At 41.3% G+C, this 19,391-nt stretch overlaps 1 protein-coding gene across 3 annotated transcripts in view; it reads right to left on the minus strand.

Annotated features, from left to right (window-relative positions):
- Positions 1-5,519: 5,519 nt before the first annotated feature.
- lingo2 (leucine rich repeat and Ig domain containing 2) overlaps positions 5,520-19,391 on the minus strand; it is a 190,003-nt gene continuing 176,131 nt past the window's right edge. For all 3 annotated transcript variants that reach the window (XM_020083732.2, XM_069531880.1, XM_020083813.2), the window contains one exon: positions 5,520-8,463. In XM_020083732.2, coding sequence (XP_019939291.1) covers positions 6,610-8,451 — 1,842 coding nt within the window. In that variant the 5' untranslated portion in view covers positions 8,452-8,463 and the 3' untranslated portion in view covers positions 5,520-6,609. The remainder of the gene's footprint in view (positions 8,464-19,391) is intronic.

The following is a 19,391-nucleotide window of genomic DNA, read 5'->3' on the forward strand; positions in this document are numbered from 1 at the left end:
ACGGACCAAAGCATCATCTAAACATGAGCTCTTGTCATAATACAATGTGGTAGACGCGCAATGACGGTATCACATTACCTGATTCCACTTCAGCAGCCGAGTCAGAGCAGTAAGCAGCTTTTTCATGACATCTATTGAAAGACAGGGATGAGAAAGGTGGAAGGGAAGACTAACCACTGACTCCACCGGGTCATGGAGGGCAGAGCGTGTGTGGGAAGGGGATTGAGCGCAAAGACGAGGCGTCGATGACTTATATGCGGTGGGCAGAGCCGCTCTAACTGCACCAGAACGCTGTGTTGGAAGATGTCTCTGAGAATCTCTGTTTGGTTTAACTGCTTTGCTGCAGATTGTTGGTGGATTCTTCAAGGTTGGAGGGCGGCTAATGGTCTAGCATCTGCTCAGCGAGGACAAAGCAGCAGCACAGTGTGACAACATCCATTGAGGGAAGTAGCGCAGCGGGGAGTCGGAGCTCGGCAGTGTGCAGTCTGTGACAGAGAATAAGTGAAATGGGTTTACAGAGGCAGAGGGATGTGTGGTGGGGAAGGAAACAGGGAAATGTGAGGATTGAGCTCATGTTTGGAACCGAATGTGCTCGGAAATGAGGTGCAGACTGAAGTGTGTCAAATTAAACACAAAGCTAAGTCTGTGCCCTGCAACAGCTCCGAGTTCAAGCATTTTTAAGCATCTGACACCCAGTGTGAGCAGCTCGGCGCCAACCCCCTGTGACATCACCCGTTGGTTTGTGAACCGCTGAGAGTTTCGCTTTTTGTCCAGCGCCAACCGTATTCAGAGGTTGAGGACACGCCCACCTACACCTGCAGCCTACACCCATTGGACGATACTAGCTGTCAATCACAGTGTCCACGCCACAAAGCGTACAGTGCTTCAATGAAAAATGATTACTGAGGTAGAATCATTTATCACAACCAGTGGAGTCGCCCTCTGCTGGTCACCGGAGAGAATACCGGTTTCAGGCACTTCTACATCGGCTTCAGTTTTCGTACCTGGAGACTACGTCCATTCTTATACACACCTGTGGGTTTTTCATTAGCTTTATCCGACATGTATAACTTAGTCCTGACTATGAGGTCAGTAGGATTCACTGTGTAGGAGCTCGTTAGTGGGCTGTTAATTGATATACTCTGTGTTTTTATACCACAACACATCTCCTTGATATTTATTTTAATATTTTTCCCCTCGTTTCAGTTGACTTGCTCTGGTGTTCCTGAGACTTCAGAATGTCAGCTCGTGTGATATGATGAAACGAGAACATGAAATTTTTAAGGCCACTTTTTAATTACCTCGGCTCCTCGGAGAGCGTCTGGCAGAATCCATGTTCTAATTAAATCATAGTGCAGGTATTCAAAGCGTGATATGTCTCTCAGGTGGACTGGGTGCACCACAAGAACTAAACCCAGACCAATTATCGATATCGTAGCTTCTTCTGAAATCCTCAATAGGTAAACGCTCATGCAACATTTAAGCATTTATGAAACAAACCTGTGAGATTTTTCCTTCAGGGTGGAATCTCAACAGAGTTCAAATCACATTTGCCCACACACCACATATATGATCTCATCTGCTCTACTTCAAGTTTCATCTGAGACTTTAAAGTATTGTTCAGACTTTAATAAATCATCAAAATTGACTCCCGGTAATAAAATGCTTTATATAAAATTCATACTCGGGGACAATGTTGCCACTTCACCAGAATAAGCAGAATAAATAATTATTTTATTTCAGGGAATGGAAATATTGCTTTCACTTCTGGAGGGGAGGAATGTAAAACTTTCCCTCTCTTTCCTCTCATTTATGGCTCCATTCATCATTAAACAATTACATAGGCAAAGAATTCAATTTCCCTCCTCTCATTTCTTCCCTCACGACGTGCTTCCCAGAAAGGGCAAAAACATAATTACAGAATGCTGCAACACGCTAACAAAGAAATATTGACTGTTTGCTTATACAGTCGAACATCCAGTGTGAATTGTGAAGGGTTTTTGTTGCTAATGTTTTCCCCTCCATTATCCTGGAGACGTTTGTCACTGCCGTCATGCAATGAGGGAGAGTTTTATATTTCAAATGAAAGGAATACGTCTTATTCCAATCCCATAAATCTACCTTTGTCTTGAGACCACAGACACAGACGCTGCCGTCAACCTGCAGATCAATGACGCATTGCCCAGGACGCAGTGTATGTACATGCATTTTAAAACATGCTTAAGAATCTAAGCTCTACTCTCACTGGAAGCATGTGTTAATTTCGTGTGAGTGACTGTCGAATGTGTGCAGAAGATGCATAGCAGCACACGCGTGTCTCTCCCTCCTCTGCAGCCAGCCACAGCTTTTGGACGTCGGTTTGGAACTGGAGTCGGCTCACATGGGAGCTCATTTGGCAGCCTGGCCTGTCACCGGGGAGAGTATGAAAGCTAAACCTAATGAAAGCGCACGCAGCCAAAACCTGCCGGCCAACATCTGCCCCATACTTCAGCTCCAGCCTCCTATTTTCCAGCCTCTCTTTATTCCTCACTTGAGTAGCAGGTCTGTATGATCTTTGATGTGCTGCTCGGGCTCCGCGGCCTCTGGGGCTTGGAAATCTTTCAAAAATGTGGTGCGTAATTTCAAAACTACAGGGATTCCTGTGAACAAATGTGGATTATTTTCCTATTCCAGGGAGTTATTTTGCAGATACGTCTATTTACACAGAGATAAACGAGAGTCTTTTTATCCTTAGTTGACGGGTTATTTAGTGAGAGCGTATTAATTCATTCATATCCAATCTCCCATATTTATGGGATTTGATAGTGGAAAGGTTGGTGCATGTTTAGGTGTGGGCGAGTGTGTAGGAGTGCACTCTGTTCATGTGATGCACTGCGGTAGATGGTGCTTCTCTGAAGTATTCACAACACTCCTACTACTTCTGTTGAAGAAATACTGCGTCTGCAGTTTTTAACCTCACGAGGTATGCACTGTGTTCGTTGGACAAAACAATTACTGGGTGAATTGGTGTGAAATCTTTTATTATTGCAGGTTCTTGACTTTCCAGAGAATGAATCCTAAATCTCTGGTAATTTGTGCTGCCATGATGAAGAGATGGATAACAACTGGAATGACTCGGAGTAGAGTGAATACTTCTGCCAAACAGTCTCCTTCACCAAATTTCAACCATTCATAGATATTAGTTCCCTTATTATTCTCGGGAGCCTTCAGTGTGGCAGATTGTTTTTAGCCTTCACCAGATCTACATTAAAACACTAATGAATTATTACTACATTAAATGCAACATAACATGAAAGCCTGTAACTGCTCGGTGTGTCAGTTTGAAATGTTTGCTGTCACAGTGTGAGCCAAGAACTCATCTGTTTTAATAGAAGAGATGAGAGAAGAGAAGACTCCCATCTGGTTTTCAAAAGGATCCTCACTAATTACCCTGAAAATAAAAGTAGGCAGATCAGTAAATAACTGAGGGCGACAAACAGAGCCAACAGCTTTTCAGATGCAATCCAACTGCAGTGGTCCGATCAGAATGCAGTGAAATGGTATAAAGAGCTCTGTATATAATGAAACTATTATTCTGCATATCAAATTTTGCACATACCTTGATATCCAGGTGAACTCCAGCTGTCAGGTTCCTCTGAAACACATCTGGGTGACTGTAGAAGCATTTTAGTGACAAAACAATTTCAGGAAATGATGATGTGTCATTGGTCAAAATAAAAGGAAAGGCTGACATTTGTGTTTCTCAAGAAGAAAAAAGTGCACGATGGGCAGAACACGATATATGGTCCTCATGTATATGAATACACACAGACCTCATTAAACAAGCAGAGAGACAGGAGCTTCAACTTGAGAGGCTTCATTTGTACAAGAATGTAAAATCCTGCTCGCAGGTCCACCACTTTTCCTGTGATTTGACTAAATGAACACTCTGGTCGTGGGCCTCACTGGCCTACAAAGTTAACCTTGTTTCTTTTGTATTTTTGGAGGAGCTGTACCACTTGGTGCTCTGATTTCAGAGGCAGCCCAGGGGAGCGCAGGCTCTGAAACCAAACATCCACTGTGGCTGCTAATGAGACGGAGCAAATGAGGGACAGCACAAGAGAAAGATGCTCTGGAAAAAATAGAAAGCAATAATTTCTGATTTGTCACACAAGTACATCCAGTGGTTCATGTCAGCAGAAGTATATTCTCACTACCAACCTTCAGGAAGTATTTCATTATGTAAAACACTATCTTTGGATCACAGCAGGGTAATGAGCTATATTATCATTACTATGCTGTCCAGCTCATGTTCAAAGCAACATCGCATAGGAATCTTCTTATTCAACAAATGGATCATTTCCAAGTTATTTTCTTACATCACAGAATGATTACACCCAAATATTTTGAAAGAAAATGAGTCATTGCTCATTTGCCCCTTAAAGCTGAAACTGGTGCTTTAATAGAAAGTACAACTGCCACCACTACCTCCTGTTAGTCTGATGAACACATGTCAGAGTGTCGGTTGCTGCCCATCTTTAAAAGCTCTCATTATATTCCAGTAAGACAGATTGATCCAGATCTAATCTTTATGGGTCATGTTGAATGTTGTGAGCAAATAGAACTTGGTCAATTTAGAAGATGAATGCCAAACTCGTGTGTGTGTGGTCGAGATATGATTCATGTTGTAGGGACCTCAATCTGTTAACACGGTCACATTACGGGGACTTATCTTCCTTTTGGTGACAAAAATAAGTTCCCGTAGAGTAAATCATTAAATCTTAAGGTGAAGACATCGTCTTAAGGTCAGGTTCGGGTTCGTGTTAGGGTTAGGCAAGGTTAGAGTACGTTTCCAGAAAATCAATGTAAGTCAATGTAATGTCATCTGAAGTCACGGAGACATGACTCTGTGTGTGTGTGTGTGTGTATATAAAACAGAGATAATGGTGCAGTGGTCTGTTGGAGGTTTACCTGGAGTCTCTATCCATCACAATGACAGCAATTAAAAAGATTTTTGTTCTTGGTCCAGAGCAAACAATCTATACGTAAGTCTGCTTCACAGTTTTCAGCACAAGGTAAAACAGATATTTAGACTCTCAGCCCAACAGCAACTTAACAAAATCTACACATTCAATACATCGCTCTGAAGTAAACAGCAGATAAGCTCTGCCCTGCACCGGTTAGTCAAAAAGAAAGAAGTGATAATGTGAATCTGATAACAGGAGCTTTCTACACCAGACTAGGAATAGAGGAGGTATTAGGGCTGAAGTCAAACAATGTGGTCAACTGAAGACATAGACATATAAAAATATAGATTGGTCTATAATAACTAATATATTTTAACAATTACAATAATAACTATTACATTTGAATGGGTTTGTACCCTATGAGACGTAAGCCTTATTTATTCACGGTCACTGAAATGAAATGTCACAGTAGAGACGTCCTCCTCTAAAGAGTATGTCGGTGATGTTGTGATCAGTGAGGCCGAAAAAAACCCAGATTTCAATATGTAACAACATTTATGCCCGACTCATTGGTACAAATACATCTTCATTTATTTCACATACATTTTTTTACTTTTTACTTTTGAAGTTTTCACAATCTAAATGATTCAACAACAAAATGAGAAACTACCACAACAAAGTCCAAATTTCCTACTGGGGAAAATGATGCAAATGTCACCGTAGTAAAATTGACACATGTAGTTTGCCAACCAGTAAAGTTAAAGGAATAAAAAGAGACAAAAATAGGACAAAAGGTGGTTCGTGTAGGTACTTTGACCAATACTGGGTCATCTTTATGCTGATCCTGGTGGTGTGTTAGATCCTGGATGGTGTTTGAGGACAGGTTTTTGAAAAATACTCAACATTTCTCATAAATATTCTTTTCTCCTATTTTCATTGATAAATAATATATATGTATTAATATCTAGGAGTTGGTTGGGTTAGCAGGGACAGATATTCACCCATAAAAGCCCTTCCTGAATCCATGGAAACTTCAAAAGTCTGAAGAATGCTCTTGCTGAACACGTGGGGTTATATCAATTTTGGCTAATGCAGCCCATGAATATTGCTATGAATAGTTCTTTTGAATGAATTTGTACATACACGTACATAATGAAGCATTAGGTACACATATGCAAAGTATTGAACATAGGAAATGGGCTGTTTCGTTGATTTGTCCAGTGAGTAAGCATGGAGCAAGACTAAACAAAGTAGGTTAATAGCTCAGATACAAATTTGTACTGTACATGGTTCAGCAGTCTGTTGATCCAACCCAAAACAGAAGGTTTCTTTTTGGGTATATAAATTTCAAAAAGCTGATAAATGACACCTACTACCTTAAAGTCCTCTTGGCGCCAACAGTTTTTACTCCTCGTCCATGTTGAAGAAGTTGTCCGCTGTCATTTTTTTTAAGAGGAAGTCCATCTACACATTTCAGTGTATGAAACACAGTATCCAAGCATTTTGTCAAGATCCACTGATTTAAGATACCGCTCCTCTTGATGATGCCCCAGACTTTTTCACTCTCCCTGCAGTATTGGGAAGTTCAGTAGTCCTATTTGCAAAAAAATACACTGTACTTTGGGCATTTCCACGATCCAGAATCTCGAATGTACAAAAGAAGTCACATCATTTTCATATTAAAACGACGAGGACCAGCTTGTCCTTCTGCCGAGTCAACATTGGTGCCATTAGACTTTGACCGAGGCACATATTCAACATCTATGTTGTTTTTATGTTTTCCTTTTCCTCTGCTCCACACAAAAAGGAGCAGGAAACAAAACAAGACCACTCCCAGGAACGTAAAACAACCCATTGCTGTCGACACTAGAATAGTCTTTAGGTCCAAACCAAGGGTCACACCGGTTGTCCCATTGGCAGTGGTGTTGCTGGGATCTGTGTAGTACTGGGTCCTGTTAGCATACAGTGATCCCAGGCTTTTCACTGCCAATGACGTCATCAGGGTGTCATTCCCGGCAGTGTTTGATGCAAGACAAAGGTACACTCCGCTGTCTTGTACTTCTGCTGACTTGATCTCCAGTGTACCGTTGTTGTGGACGGTCACTCGACCATGGCTCCTACTTGTCAGAACACGTCGCCGAGGGGACAGCCAGGACACAACGGGTCGTGGTGTCCCCTCTGCACTGCAGCGTAACATTGCCCGCTGGCCCTCATCCACAGTGATCGTCTGTGTTTTATTCTCACGGATTTTTGGCTTGGTGCATGTCACGTAATACGACAGAAGAGTCTCCTTAAATTCCTTAAAAGGCCTGCCCCGGATACCTTCAGGTGTACTGCACTCCGGCTGTGAATCCCCAAAGAAGATGGAGTGCCTTTTCTGTAGGATCCACATGAGACGACAGTCGCATACCAAGGGGTTGTTGTCAATCAGAAGAACCTCCAGAGCCTCAGGGGATTGAAAAACGCCCTTCTCCAGTGTATCCAGTCGGTTGTGAGACACATTGAGGACTTTTAGCCCCCGCAAACCCTGGAAGGCATACGGCTCAATGGTGGTTAACTGAGCACTGACCAGGTGAAGCTCTCGCAGGCGAACGAGCTCCATGAGCATCCCTCCTTCAATGTGCCTGATGCGGTTGTAGGATAGGTTGAGGTGTGTCAGGTAGGGCAAATGCTTCAGGGCTTGGTAAGGAAAGGAGGACAAGTTGGTGTTGGTTATAAACAGCTTTGTCAGATTCAGACCATGCAGGGTATTGGCTGGCACATGGTCTAGCGAAGGCCAATTATCAATTTCTAAATGCCGCAGCCTGAAAAGCTTTTTGAATGAGTAAGGATGCAAAGTGTTGATGCCAAGGTAACGTAGATGGAGGCCGACAAGATTATGCAGGTGGGAGAGGGCCTCAGTGGGCACAACTGTAAGGTTGCATCTTTCTAAGGTTAGAATCTCTAGGCTCAAAAGTCCACTGAACGCACGATGAGAAATGTAAACCAGATCGTTGTCACCCACTTCCAAAAACTTTAGATTGTGCAAGTCCTGAAACATATAATCCAGGAGGATGACGATCTTGTTGTCACTTATATCCAGCCGGGTAAGATTTGTTAAACCTGAAAAGACTCCCAGGGGAATGAGCTTGATACGATTGCTCTTGAGACTGAGTGAGTGCATGGTAAACAGGGCATTGAAAGCTCCAGGCTCAACATAACTGATAATATTTCCACTGAGATCAAGTTCCTCGAGCCCAGGAAAGGCCACAAAGTCATCAGGGTTGATCATTGTCAGCTTGTTCTTGCTCAGGTCCAGGATCCTGGTCTCTGTTGGGACGCCATCCGGGATGGTGGGCATGCGCTTGCGGTGACAGACAACTGCCTTGGTCTGCGCCGAACACTCGCAGCGTGAGGGACATCCCAGGGTAGAACCCACAAAGACAGCCACAAGGGCCAGCCCCAGGAATGGTTGCCAGCATGAGACGACCGTGTGCAGCATGACTTTGCTCATACAGTCGACCATTTTGTCACGGTTCTGCAGGGGAAAGACAGAACAAAGAGAAAGAAAGAGATAAGTGAAACACTCAGGATGGACCTTGAGGGGGTGTTCATAAGTTACTATCGTGAATGACAGAGCAGGGCTCAATCTGCTGTGGAGAAATATGCGACTTTAGAAGTACAAGTTTACTGCAAATCTGCATATCTGAGCCATCAGCACAGATTAAGCCAACATAGAGTTTTCACACTTTAAAAAACACATTTTAATCCAGTTAAATCTGACCCTGGTTCATTTTGCACATCGGTGTGATTCATCCAGAGAAGTGTGAACACAGTAAAAAACAGGTGTGGAACAAAAAATCAAGACTGTTTGGAAGAGGTGGTCTGGTTTAGGTCGCTTGAGGCTCATGGGGGATTAGTTCACATCCAACTTTGATCCAACACAACTACCAAGTTTGAGCTAAACATATCCTGTTGTCAGGCACGCTTTGTATTTTGGGATGCAGTACACATACTACAGTGGCTTTTGTAGTATTATCAGTAACTGGCAATAAAAAGTTCAAAGTTTCTAAACTTACTAACGGATTCAGAGCAAAGCAAACTAAATATACATGTGAAAACCTCCCTTTGTGTGCTTTGCCAACATTTTTGCATAAGATGAGAGATATCTGGCATTTTAAACACATGACTCATGCATATACTTTCATGGAGCCTCTTCAACCTGGTCGGTCTTAAATCTATATATGAATGCTGGTCTTTCATCCGTAGGCTTACTCATATATATCACATAAGCACATGGAGATGAGCAGATATATGAACTGGATGCACTGTTTGCCACAAACAGACTGGGTGACAGGTTGCAAAGATTGCAAACCATCCTTGCCTCATTTGATGTGTCATGGGCTGTGCTAAATTTAAATGGTGAGAGGAATAATCTAAATTTCTCTCCAGGCTCTTAATATGCTCGCAGATTATGGTGCAAAGAGCAAAGACAAATGAGAGCAGACCCATTATAAGGGCGACATTATGAAACCCTTAGAATTCTATTAAAATGGGAATTTAAAAAAAAAGCAAAGACTCAATCACAGGTATTTTAAATGTCAATTTTAAGACTTGATTCAAAAAGTACAAAACATCATTGAAAGTGTTTGTTTTGCATAAATTCACTCTAGTACTGCCACAATGTTGATGCTAACCAGCGGCAGGGGTTTAAACAAGTCACTAAATATTTACATTTATTTATAAACACATTTTAGATGATCTGCAATGCTCTGATTTTCTCCAGTATTTTGTGTTGTTGACTTAAAAAAGAAATAATATAAATATTTGTAATAATCCCCCAGTTACTGATTTAGGTCGATTTTCCTCTGTCTGTGTTTTTACTTTTCACCAGTTTGCTATAAAGCTTTATTGCTTCAGTTAATGGGCACCATATGGTTGGATTTCCTTTGCTGCAGACTTGTAAAACATTGCCACAGGCTTGTTTAAGTGCTCAACAGCTTCCTAATTCATTTTATTTCAAATAAAGCTAAAGCTAAATCCTCACTTTCTGCTTTAAATGCACCATCATTTCCCATCCTGCTCAACATTTGCACACACCTGTACTCCTGCATCCATCATACATTGCTATCAGATTATGTTGTGAAGCATTATGGGAAAATGAGGACCATTTTTGGCATAGTTTGGTTGGTATTTCTTTGAGATTCTTCTTCTTATTACTCTGCAGGGTCTGACTCTCATATCAATTGACAGAGTGCTTAGTCTGTATCACGATACTGATCTATTCTTGATTTTGATATATTCTAGTTTATTTCATGGTTTTTTGTTTATATTTAGAATTACCAGGTTATATAAATGAATTGGCAGCTTGATTGGAAAAATACAAACACTACTTGTACGACAGTTGATATACTAAGTAAACAAATTACTTTGTTTAATGCAACAGGAAAGCGAAATGAAATGTGGCTAATGTGATTGTTACAGCATGCACACAAACATCCATGTACAGATCTTTGTTGTGTCTGCAGATTCTTCACACAACCGCATTACACACACACACACACACACACACACACACACACACACACACACACACACACACACACACACACACACACACACACACACACTACGTGAATTGCAGCACCTTATGAATCAATGGTTTACAAAGGGGTTTCTAATCAGTATAATGAACAGTGTGTAATCAGAGTAAGGATGAGTCTGTGATCTGACCTGGGCAGAATCATAATACAGTACATCATCAGCAGCAGACCTTGAAGTGTCTTGTTCAGTGGCAAACACTGCGGAGAATTAGGCAAATGACCTGGGGCCACATCTACAAACTAAATCCCAGCTAACTGCTCATGTAAGGTGGATGTCTTAAGGTGGATGTCTTTGTGTATATGTGGACCTCACTCCTGAATGTGTGCTGCTTTTTCCCCCAGATAATATAAAGCATGGTACATTTTGTGAAATATATTATTCAACAGTTACAGAGAAAAAGAAACACACTAAAATTTCACCTTGGTTTTCTGGCCTTGAAAGAAAAAATCTCTCCCCCAACAAATGGTTTTAGCGTCGAAGCCTGTGTTTCTGAAAACATCTCTGATTAATATGGACAACTGGTGCTATGTTAACAATATGACACCAAGGTAAGAGCACTGTCTGATAAAATCTGATATAGTGGTGGGGTTGTTATCAGTTGTTCTTCAGCATCAAAGGGCACTGGCTTTTTTTTATAGACGCACAATATATCCAGTGTGATTACACCAAACTCATAGCTGAACCAAAAACAACCAATATCTTCCCCAAAGAGACATCCTAGTACAAGATAGGAAGGTAACTAAGTACTTTTACTCATGTACTTCACCTACACAAGTACACATAGAATTGTGCCTCTTTTCATTTTCTGTCACAGCTGATAAAATGAGTTAAAATTGTTCAAATTAAAACAAATGTTCCCAGAAACAGTTCCATTGCAAATGATTTCCCGTTCTAAACTTTTTTTTTTTAAAGAACTGTGTCAATAACTTATCTTAAAAAGGTAGAATTAATCAATATTTCACATTAAAAGCAAAAAGTGGCGAAAGTCTTAAATATCAGGATCAATATTTTTTCAGGCTTTCTCCCCCATTGATCATTTGAATGCTGTTAAAATGAATCAGTAACAATCCAGTCATCTGGATCATCTTCAGGTCCATACTACTTCTGCTCCTTTACTTAAGTAAGGATCATATGAGACTTGTTTTATTGGTACTTTTACTTCAGTGAATAATCTATAATTTATTCAGTCAAATGCGAGGATGTCTGGGTCGAAAATAGCCTCTACTTTGTTTCCCTCACATTTTTCCTCAACATTTCCATTTAATCTCAATATTCCGTAGGTTTGCAGTGACAGACCTGTGACGGCAGAAATCCTGCAATGCACAGTGAAATAAGTCGGCACAGTGAAGGTGTTTCTATAATGTGGCCCCTGACCCACATTAGTGCGGGGTTGGATCCTGAGAGGGGGATGATAACAGCTAATGGCATCTGACTCAGCATAAATCAGTGAGCAGCCATTTCGCCGGGGTGCTGAGGTCACCTGCGCGACGCCATCACCGTGAGCGTACGTACACAAGTGGCCCGATATGAAGCTTAGACTTACGTGATTTACTTTTCCTGAAATGATGTTCTCTATGACACATACAGTATATGAGAACATATTATATTAGGTTTTTCAAACAGGCGTACATTTTTTTCTATTTCCATCATAAACTAATTTTAACTCACTGAAAACATGGGGCTCTTCCATCTCATGACGCCACTCTTTCACAATAGTAGACGGATGAGTAGGGAAGTTGTGGCCAAACACAATCCTGCATGAGCTGTTCATCATAAATCATGTCTTCCTCAGCTCTTCCTCAGTGTTTTGTGTGAATAAAAAATAACTGGTGTAGCTTGGTGTGGCTCTGACCGCTGTGCTCTTGACACAGTGTCCAGGTGAATGAAGAGGTTTTATCGGGCACAGATCTAGAGGTGAGAGTGGAGGAACTGTATATGGAAGATTGCAATCACCCCCCAGGCAGTAAAGTGATATCTCTCCTCGGTCATCGCTGGATTTCTGTCTGTGTCTTTCTCTCACTTTGATTCTTTCATCAGGTTCACACCTTCTTTTTTCAACCTTGTCTCTGTGTATCCTTTCCATATGTTGCAGTTTATCACTGGCCTATTTATAACCGTGTTCTGTGCTACTCTTGTATCGCACTGTTGAGTAGACTCCTGCTCATTAATTTTGGGGTTTGTTGGAGTTTCCACACTGACAACACAGACCAAGTGAGGTCTGAAGTACACCGAGGGCAGAGAGGAAACATGCAGTAAAAACCATCTCTCCTTCTGTATCTAATAATTCCAGAAATGTGGCTTGCATATCTTCTTCACACTTTGGGAGTTCGGGGGAAGTGTTGTATTAACTTCGGTGTGATTTGTACATGCGATATGCACAGTATGAATACACTTTTATAAACAGGAAACCAGCGTCAGTGGACTCATCAACAGAAGGGAGGTTGCACATCACGAAAACAGCACGTTCACAACAACGACGACTGATTCTCCAGTTCAGTGTCTGGGCACTGAGCACCACCGAACTGTAAAGAAACGGGTGAACATCTCCTTGTGCAGCTTCATGGTTCTGTTGATTGAGTCCTGCAGCCGGTGTTTACTCGCCGTGGTGTAACTACTGCAGATAACTTTTACAGTTTCAGACAGAAAGCTCCAACCGACATCACCACAGACCCCTGCACTAGTCATTGTTAAATAGTAATGATTTGATGTGATCATCCTAAAAAAGCGTTTAACATCTCCAGATTAAGTTTTTGGATGAATGCAGTCCATGGTAAATGAACTCCTGCCGTCAGGACATTTAACTTGTTCCATTCAGAGTATGAGGTGATTTTAGAATGAGCTTGACATTTATATGTATTTATTCATTAATTCTCTTTATGGTAAAATCCACAGTGAGGATCACAAACTTTTAGTTTGCGTTATGCTGTGTTTTTCATTTTACAGCATTTTAAGTGTATTTGTGCCTTCGTCCATGCACAATAAAAACAATACCATTGAATTCGGCCAATGTGTATGATGAGTTAAGATGCACCACATACAGCCCTGAGCATATGCTCTCCTGTAAGCTCCTCTGAGTTACAGCAGCCAGAAACTCTTATTTGTTTTAACTGGTGCAAATTGAATCAGGCAATCATGGGTCAGTTTGCTCATCAGTGTCTCTCTCCCTGCTGGGGAGAGTGGACACCCACTACTCATGTTTGATTTCAAATTATTTACAAACTAATTATCCCCACAGCTCCGATTTGGAGAGTATGATTATGCAAAATGATAAATTAAATCAGTCGTAGACCTCCCTGTATAGAGGTCGGCCTGTTAGAAGGCAACACAATCTTGGCGATGGAGGATTTCAAATCTGACTAAGAAAAGCGCAGTGTAGTTGTGCATACAGTATTACTACTCTTTAAATACTTTTACTTCTCCTTAAATACTTTTTAAAAATCATATTTTGAATTTGTGTTTGAATGCCGCCTACAAGAGCATAAAACCTTTTAATCCATTAGAGGGTTATAAGAGCCATCGGTTCAAGTGAAAACATGAAAATCAAAGTTGGCATGATAACTACTACTTTCAGCAGTAGCTGTGACGATGTACTGTAAGTCACCGCCTGACTACGTAACCGCCACATCCTGTTTACACTTCGTCTCTTAAGCCATGATCCTGGCAAACTATTGGTTGTAAACCTTTTGGATTGGTTTTCATCTGTGGGGTAAGTTTGTGCATCCTGAATGCTCACAAGGCACTTCTTATTTTGCCCAAGTAGTTTGAGGATTTAAATAACAACTTGGCCTCTGTGCAATCAACCAATAAAAATCCACTTGTGAAATTGGCCTGCCTCTATCTCCTCCGGAAAGGTTTTCAGACTGTGTTGGATGTGGCCCCCGGGCACTGATCATCGAACATAATGTGATTCCTCTTCACACAGAAAAAAAAAATGCCTCGCCGCCTTTATGGTGGATGGTTTGGAGACAGTTGCTTACTTTACTTGGCAATTATCAAGACCCCTCAAGCATAATCAAAGCGTCAAATTTTGATATTTTGACTTGGAAGATGGCTCTGGAGGAAGAACCACTTTGAAAGGCAGGGAGAAAGAGGAGAATTAACTTTGAGCTGGAGCAGAGCCACGGAAGGAGCAGGGCTGTGTGAGGGAAAGAAGCAATGATAAAAGCTACATTATGTGTAATCATGCAGTGAGAGAAAGTGTTACATACTGGGTGCAGCAAGCCATTTTCCACATTAGCATCTGACATGGCTGCCCTCACGTCAATGGGTCCCTGCACACTCTCTGCATTCCTCCAATCCATTCAAGGTGGACATAAAACCATGTCACCACTCTGACATATGCATATTCAAAGTGGTGTTTCTGTAAACTGCATCGTTAATGTATGCACTTTACAGGAACACTGTTTTTGCCGCTGGGTAATTAAAGTTTTTTGAGACGGTGAAGTTTTGCTTTCTGCCGACATGGTAAAGCACAGAGTTTGATGCCTTAATTTCCCAGACAACTAAAAAAAAAAGAATAGTGCGTCGTCACACGGGTCACTGTAAGGGAAAGTCATTAAATCATCATTTTATTTTGATGAGGTTTATATCTTATAATGATGCTACCCCGAAGGAAAGATGTTATTAACGTGCAGGTTAGATTGTGCAATTAACCCACTTTTTTCAAAATAGCACTGGTGAGTAATCAAATGGGATCATATTGAGGGGGAAGAGTCTGCGACGCTCTTTGCCTTATCCATTATTGAGTGGATCTTTGAAAAGGGCAGCGAGGCTTTAAGGTGAACCTGCCAACATGCAAAATGACACTGTACTCCTTTAATAAACCACTGTCAATCTGACTTCTCATGCAACACAACGCTTCCTCAGGATGTGACCTGGATACGAATAAACAAGTCAGCCTACATCAATTTTCCAAATGCAAATAATTAACAGGAGACGAGAGTAGTATTTCCAAAGGCAGAAAAACAAAAGAAAAACAGCAGCAGTAACCTTGGTGATTCTTAACGCACACAAGGAAAAAAAATATATAAAAAAAACCCTTGTAGGTATTTGTTCTATTTTCACAAGTTTTCATGAATTGGACTGAATGTGGCAAACTGTATAATTCATTAACACACACAGTGTAAAAGCAACATGATCATAACCACATGATCAAGGGTTTTGGGACCGAGAGCACTTAACAGAGAGGATCATCAGCCTTGGGGCAATAATAGGCTTCCATGCACAAATTGCCCTTCTGCTTGGCTTGCAGAGCGAAGTCAAAGCTCAATTAATCCGTGTTAATTAGAGATAAACTTGGTAGATTGAGTCAGCCGCTCTTTTTTTTTTTTTTCTGCGTCTGATAACCCTTGCTTTGGTAAAGAGTCAAAACGGCCGCATCAAACAGACGGATCGCGATTATCCTGCGGGAAAAGCCTCTTCAGAGAAGAGAGTTAATCCGATGTTTAATAGCTATTAAACATCCTCAACTTTGGAGACAGGAAGGAGCTTGTAAAAAGGTAACAAAACTTGGTAATTAAATGTGCAAGGATAAAAACACAATGGCAACAATACGCGAGGGCTTAAAACAGGGGGAACCGAGCATTGTCGCCACGTCACTAAGTGACAAGGGACAAAGAAAAATCAACCAATTTGTCACTGCATTACAGTGTTAACAGTTTTATTGCAGTGTATTTTTCTGAATGCGAAAACGACAACCACTCTCTGCTCCCTCTAGACTCATTCAACATAAACATTAATGCCCCTTTATATTGATATGGAGGGGATGTTATTGTGCTTATAGCCACACCACAGCAGGTCAGAGCAATCTCCAGAGAGAAGTCTGTTCTCTCACTGTGTGTAGGACATTCAGGACATTAACAAGGGTAAATAGTCAAAATAGGTGTGAATTGCCCAAGGGATATTTTACAGATGTGTTTTTCTAAAAGATGTGGAACACTGAACTGCTTCTCTACAGTCAGATTGGGCCAACAGACAAAGAAAGATCACACACGACATGTGAAGTGAACAAATTGTGAAGTAAATCGAGCAAACACGTTTTTATAGAAATGGTGAAATTGATAAAAAAGATATTTTCCAAATCTTACTGCTAATATTTTATCCTTGTGTAAAGTATTCAGTCATTAAATCTTTTTATATTGTTTACTCATTCATTTATATTAGAATCCTCATTTATCCACCTGGAAAATGTCTGAATATTTTTGAATGACTTCTAATGAACTCTGGGCCGTAGACGTCGATTTATCCAATCAAATGTCATTTTGGATGATGAGTTAACTCAGTCCATCATATAAACCTGCACTTTAGACCATTAGCTGGAAGTTCAGTGTCAGCAGAGCAATATACAGCACCAGAGGGAAGGTAGGCTATTCAATCCAAATTTACTCATCACATCACACATCACATAAAAGGAATATAAAAATGCTCTTACTACTGTTTCACTGTAACAACCACAGATAAAGAATCCTTCTCAAAGAAGTCCTCATTTTATATTTTTGTATAAAAAAGAAATATTGGTTGACCTGCCTCTCAAGTATTGGCCTTGACAAAGTCTACAAAGCATTAAAACGTTCTTGTGTCAATGATATTCAGTGTTATAATCTACAATAACTGACATAAATCATCCACAGTCACCTGCAAACCTCTTGGATTCCTCCACATAGTCCACTCCATTATCTGCGACATGACATGCGGCCGACTGTTGTTTTAAATACCCAGAACGTATTAATACTCCACTTCAGCAGCAACAGGACAACCCCACACTCATTACTCATGGTAACTAGCAACATTTTTACATAATGAAAACACGTCTTTCACCATCTGCACCTTGATCACCACTTAGACTGATGATGTATAACACATACAGCATGATGCACTGTGTCACACATTCTCTACTTACCAACAATACGTGGAACGCGCAGTTCACTAAACTACACTGGCTATATTAAACTGAACATCAATATCTGCATCAGAGACCAGAATCAATGTCATGAAAAGCATTCATGTTTTTTATATGCACGCACGTGTGCGGGTATATTATTGATTAGTTAGTAACAAGCCCCCCGTGGTTCGGGAGAGATATGCGACGACGATAGAAAGTACAATTCAGGTTTGACATTTCATTTCCCAGTCAAACAACGTGCCACTGTGAGTGATGCCAAGAGGGATTTTCTTTTTTCTGCCTTGTGCCCCCACAGAGAGATTAGCCCACAACAGCAACCCTGAAGCTGTGAAGGATGCAGGCTCTTGCTCGTGGGCACAGCTAGCAGCATGTGCACACACTTGCCAACAAAGCCTTGGACCTGGGAGCAGCAGGTGTTTGAGAACTGCTCCCCCCAATCACGCCTGACTGCTGCCAGTAACAGGTATATAAAGGATAAGAGTCAAGACAGGAAGTGAAGACAGAAGCTCCTTTAATCCTTTCCTTAATCTTCTCTTCCCTTTAATGACTTCATCAGAAACTTGCATAACCAGCAGGACTGCGCCGTATTTCTCGTCACCGAGCTCTTATACCTCCATTGACCTAGCCTGGGCATCTTTTCATCCTCGCGTCTGCAGATCATTTTTAAAAGGGTAAGCAGAACCTCAAGTGAATTTCTTTCCGTCTTTGACTTTGAACCAAAAAGCCGTGCGAGATAAATTGTGCGCATTGATTAAAATGCATCAGCAGCAGCCATTAACACATTGTGTGGGCCCATGAGAGCCCTTGTGGATTCGCTCCTTGCACTCGCCACCCCCAACCCCCCACAGCCCCTCCACGTCTGGACAGCCTACATCAGGTCTGAGTCTGGGGGTGTTTCATCGGTACTATGACTAAACCACAGGGAATGTAAAAGGTGGTTGGCAAACCCCTTTACCCCTCCACCCACACACCTCACTCTGGCCTTTATCATCCAAACACACTCAGGAAACTAAATATACCACACAGCCTGAAACTAAATGCCGGAAAACAACAGGGCACATATATAATAACAACAATAATAATAATAAAAGGAAGACAAGGAGGGAAGAGTTATTCTCCGTAAATGCCTTTAGCAAAACTTCAAACAACAAGCAGTATTAAGGCAGCATAATGAAAACATCATTCTTCCTATTGCCATAAGTGCATCAGCTTAGACCAAGTGCTTCGCTAAGAGGATGATTTTCAGCAATGAGTCACTGCAAGCATATGCTAATGAATATGACAACATGTCCGTATCAAACGTATTGTGTCATTTTGCATGAGCTTAAAGAAATTGTTATCATGTCAGTGCATTTTGTTCATCAAGCATCACTCTGCACAAACTGTCTCCAACCCCCCCCCGTGAGAGATCACTGGGCAGGATGTGTTCTATGCCCAAAATAACAGACGCACAAATGAGATAAAACTTTAAACATTGTATTTGTAAAGGAGATATTATTCATAACGCGAGGAACACATGCAGCTCTGACATACCCATGGATCTCAGTGGTGCCCCAACAGCGTTCCCATGTACTTGGCAGGAAATCTTACACAAATATCCGCAGGACATGTCTCCATCCCTTCCTCTGAGCCAAAATGGATCAACAACTTCCTGTTTGAATCTCATTCTGGTGTGCTATTATTTTCCGTGCGTATGATAGTCGTCCCTCCGCGTCTCTCTCTCTCTCTTTGTCTTCCCCTCTCTCCCTCCTTGTTGGTTTTCTCTCTCCTCACTTAATCAAGAGATCTGGCCTCTGACCTTACAGCTCAATGTCATTACACTCCTTTCAATTGTGCAGCTTGTAGCGCTGCAGAAAAGACAATGTAGCCTTATGCATCCTCTAATATCAGCTTGAATTTTTTTCTCTCTCCTATAGTCTGACTCATCTTCTGGTGTTGGACGAAATGGAAAAAAAAAAATT

Source organism: Paralichthys olivaceus, chromosome 9, assembly GCF_024713975.1.
Source record: "Paralichthys olivaceus isolate ysfri-2021 chromosome 9, ASM2471397v2, whole genome shotgun sequence".
In the NCBI taxonomy this organism is placed as follows: Eukaryota; Metazoa; Chordata; class Actinopteri; order Pleuronectiformes; family Paralichthyidae; genus Paralichthys; species Paralichthys olivaceus.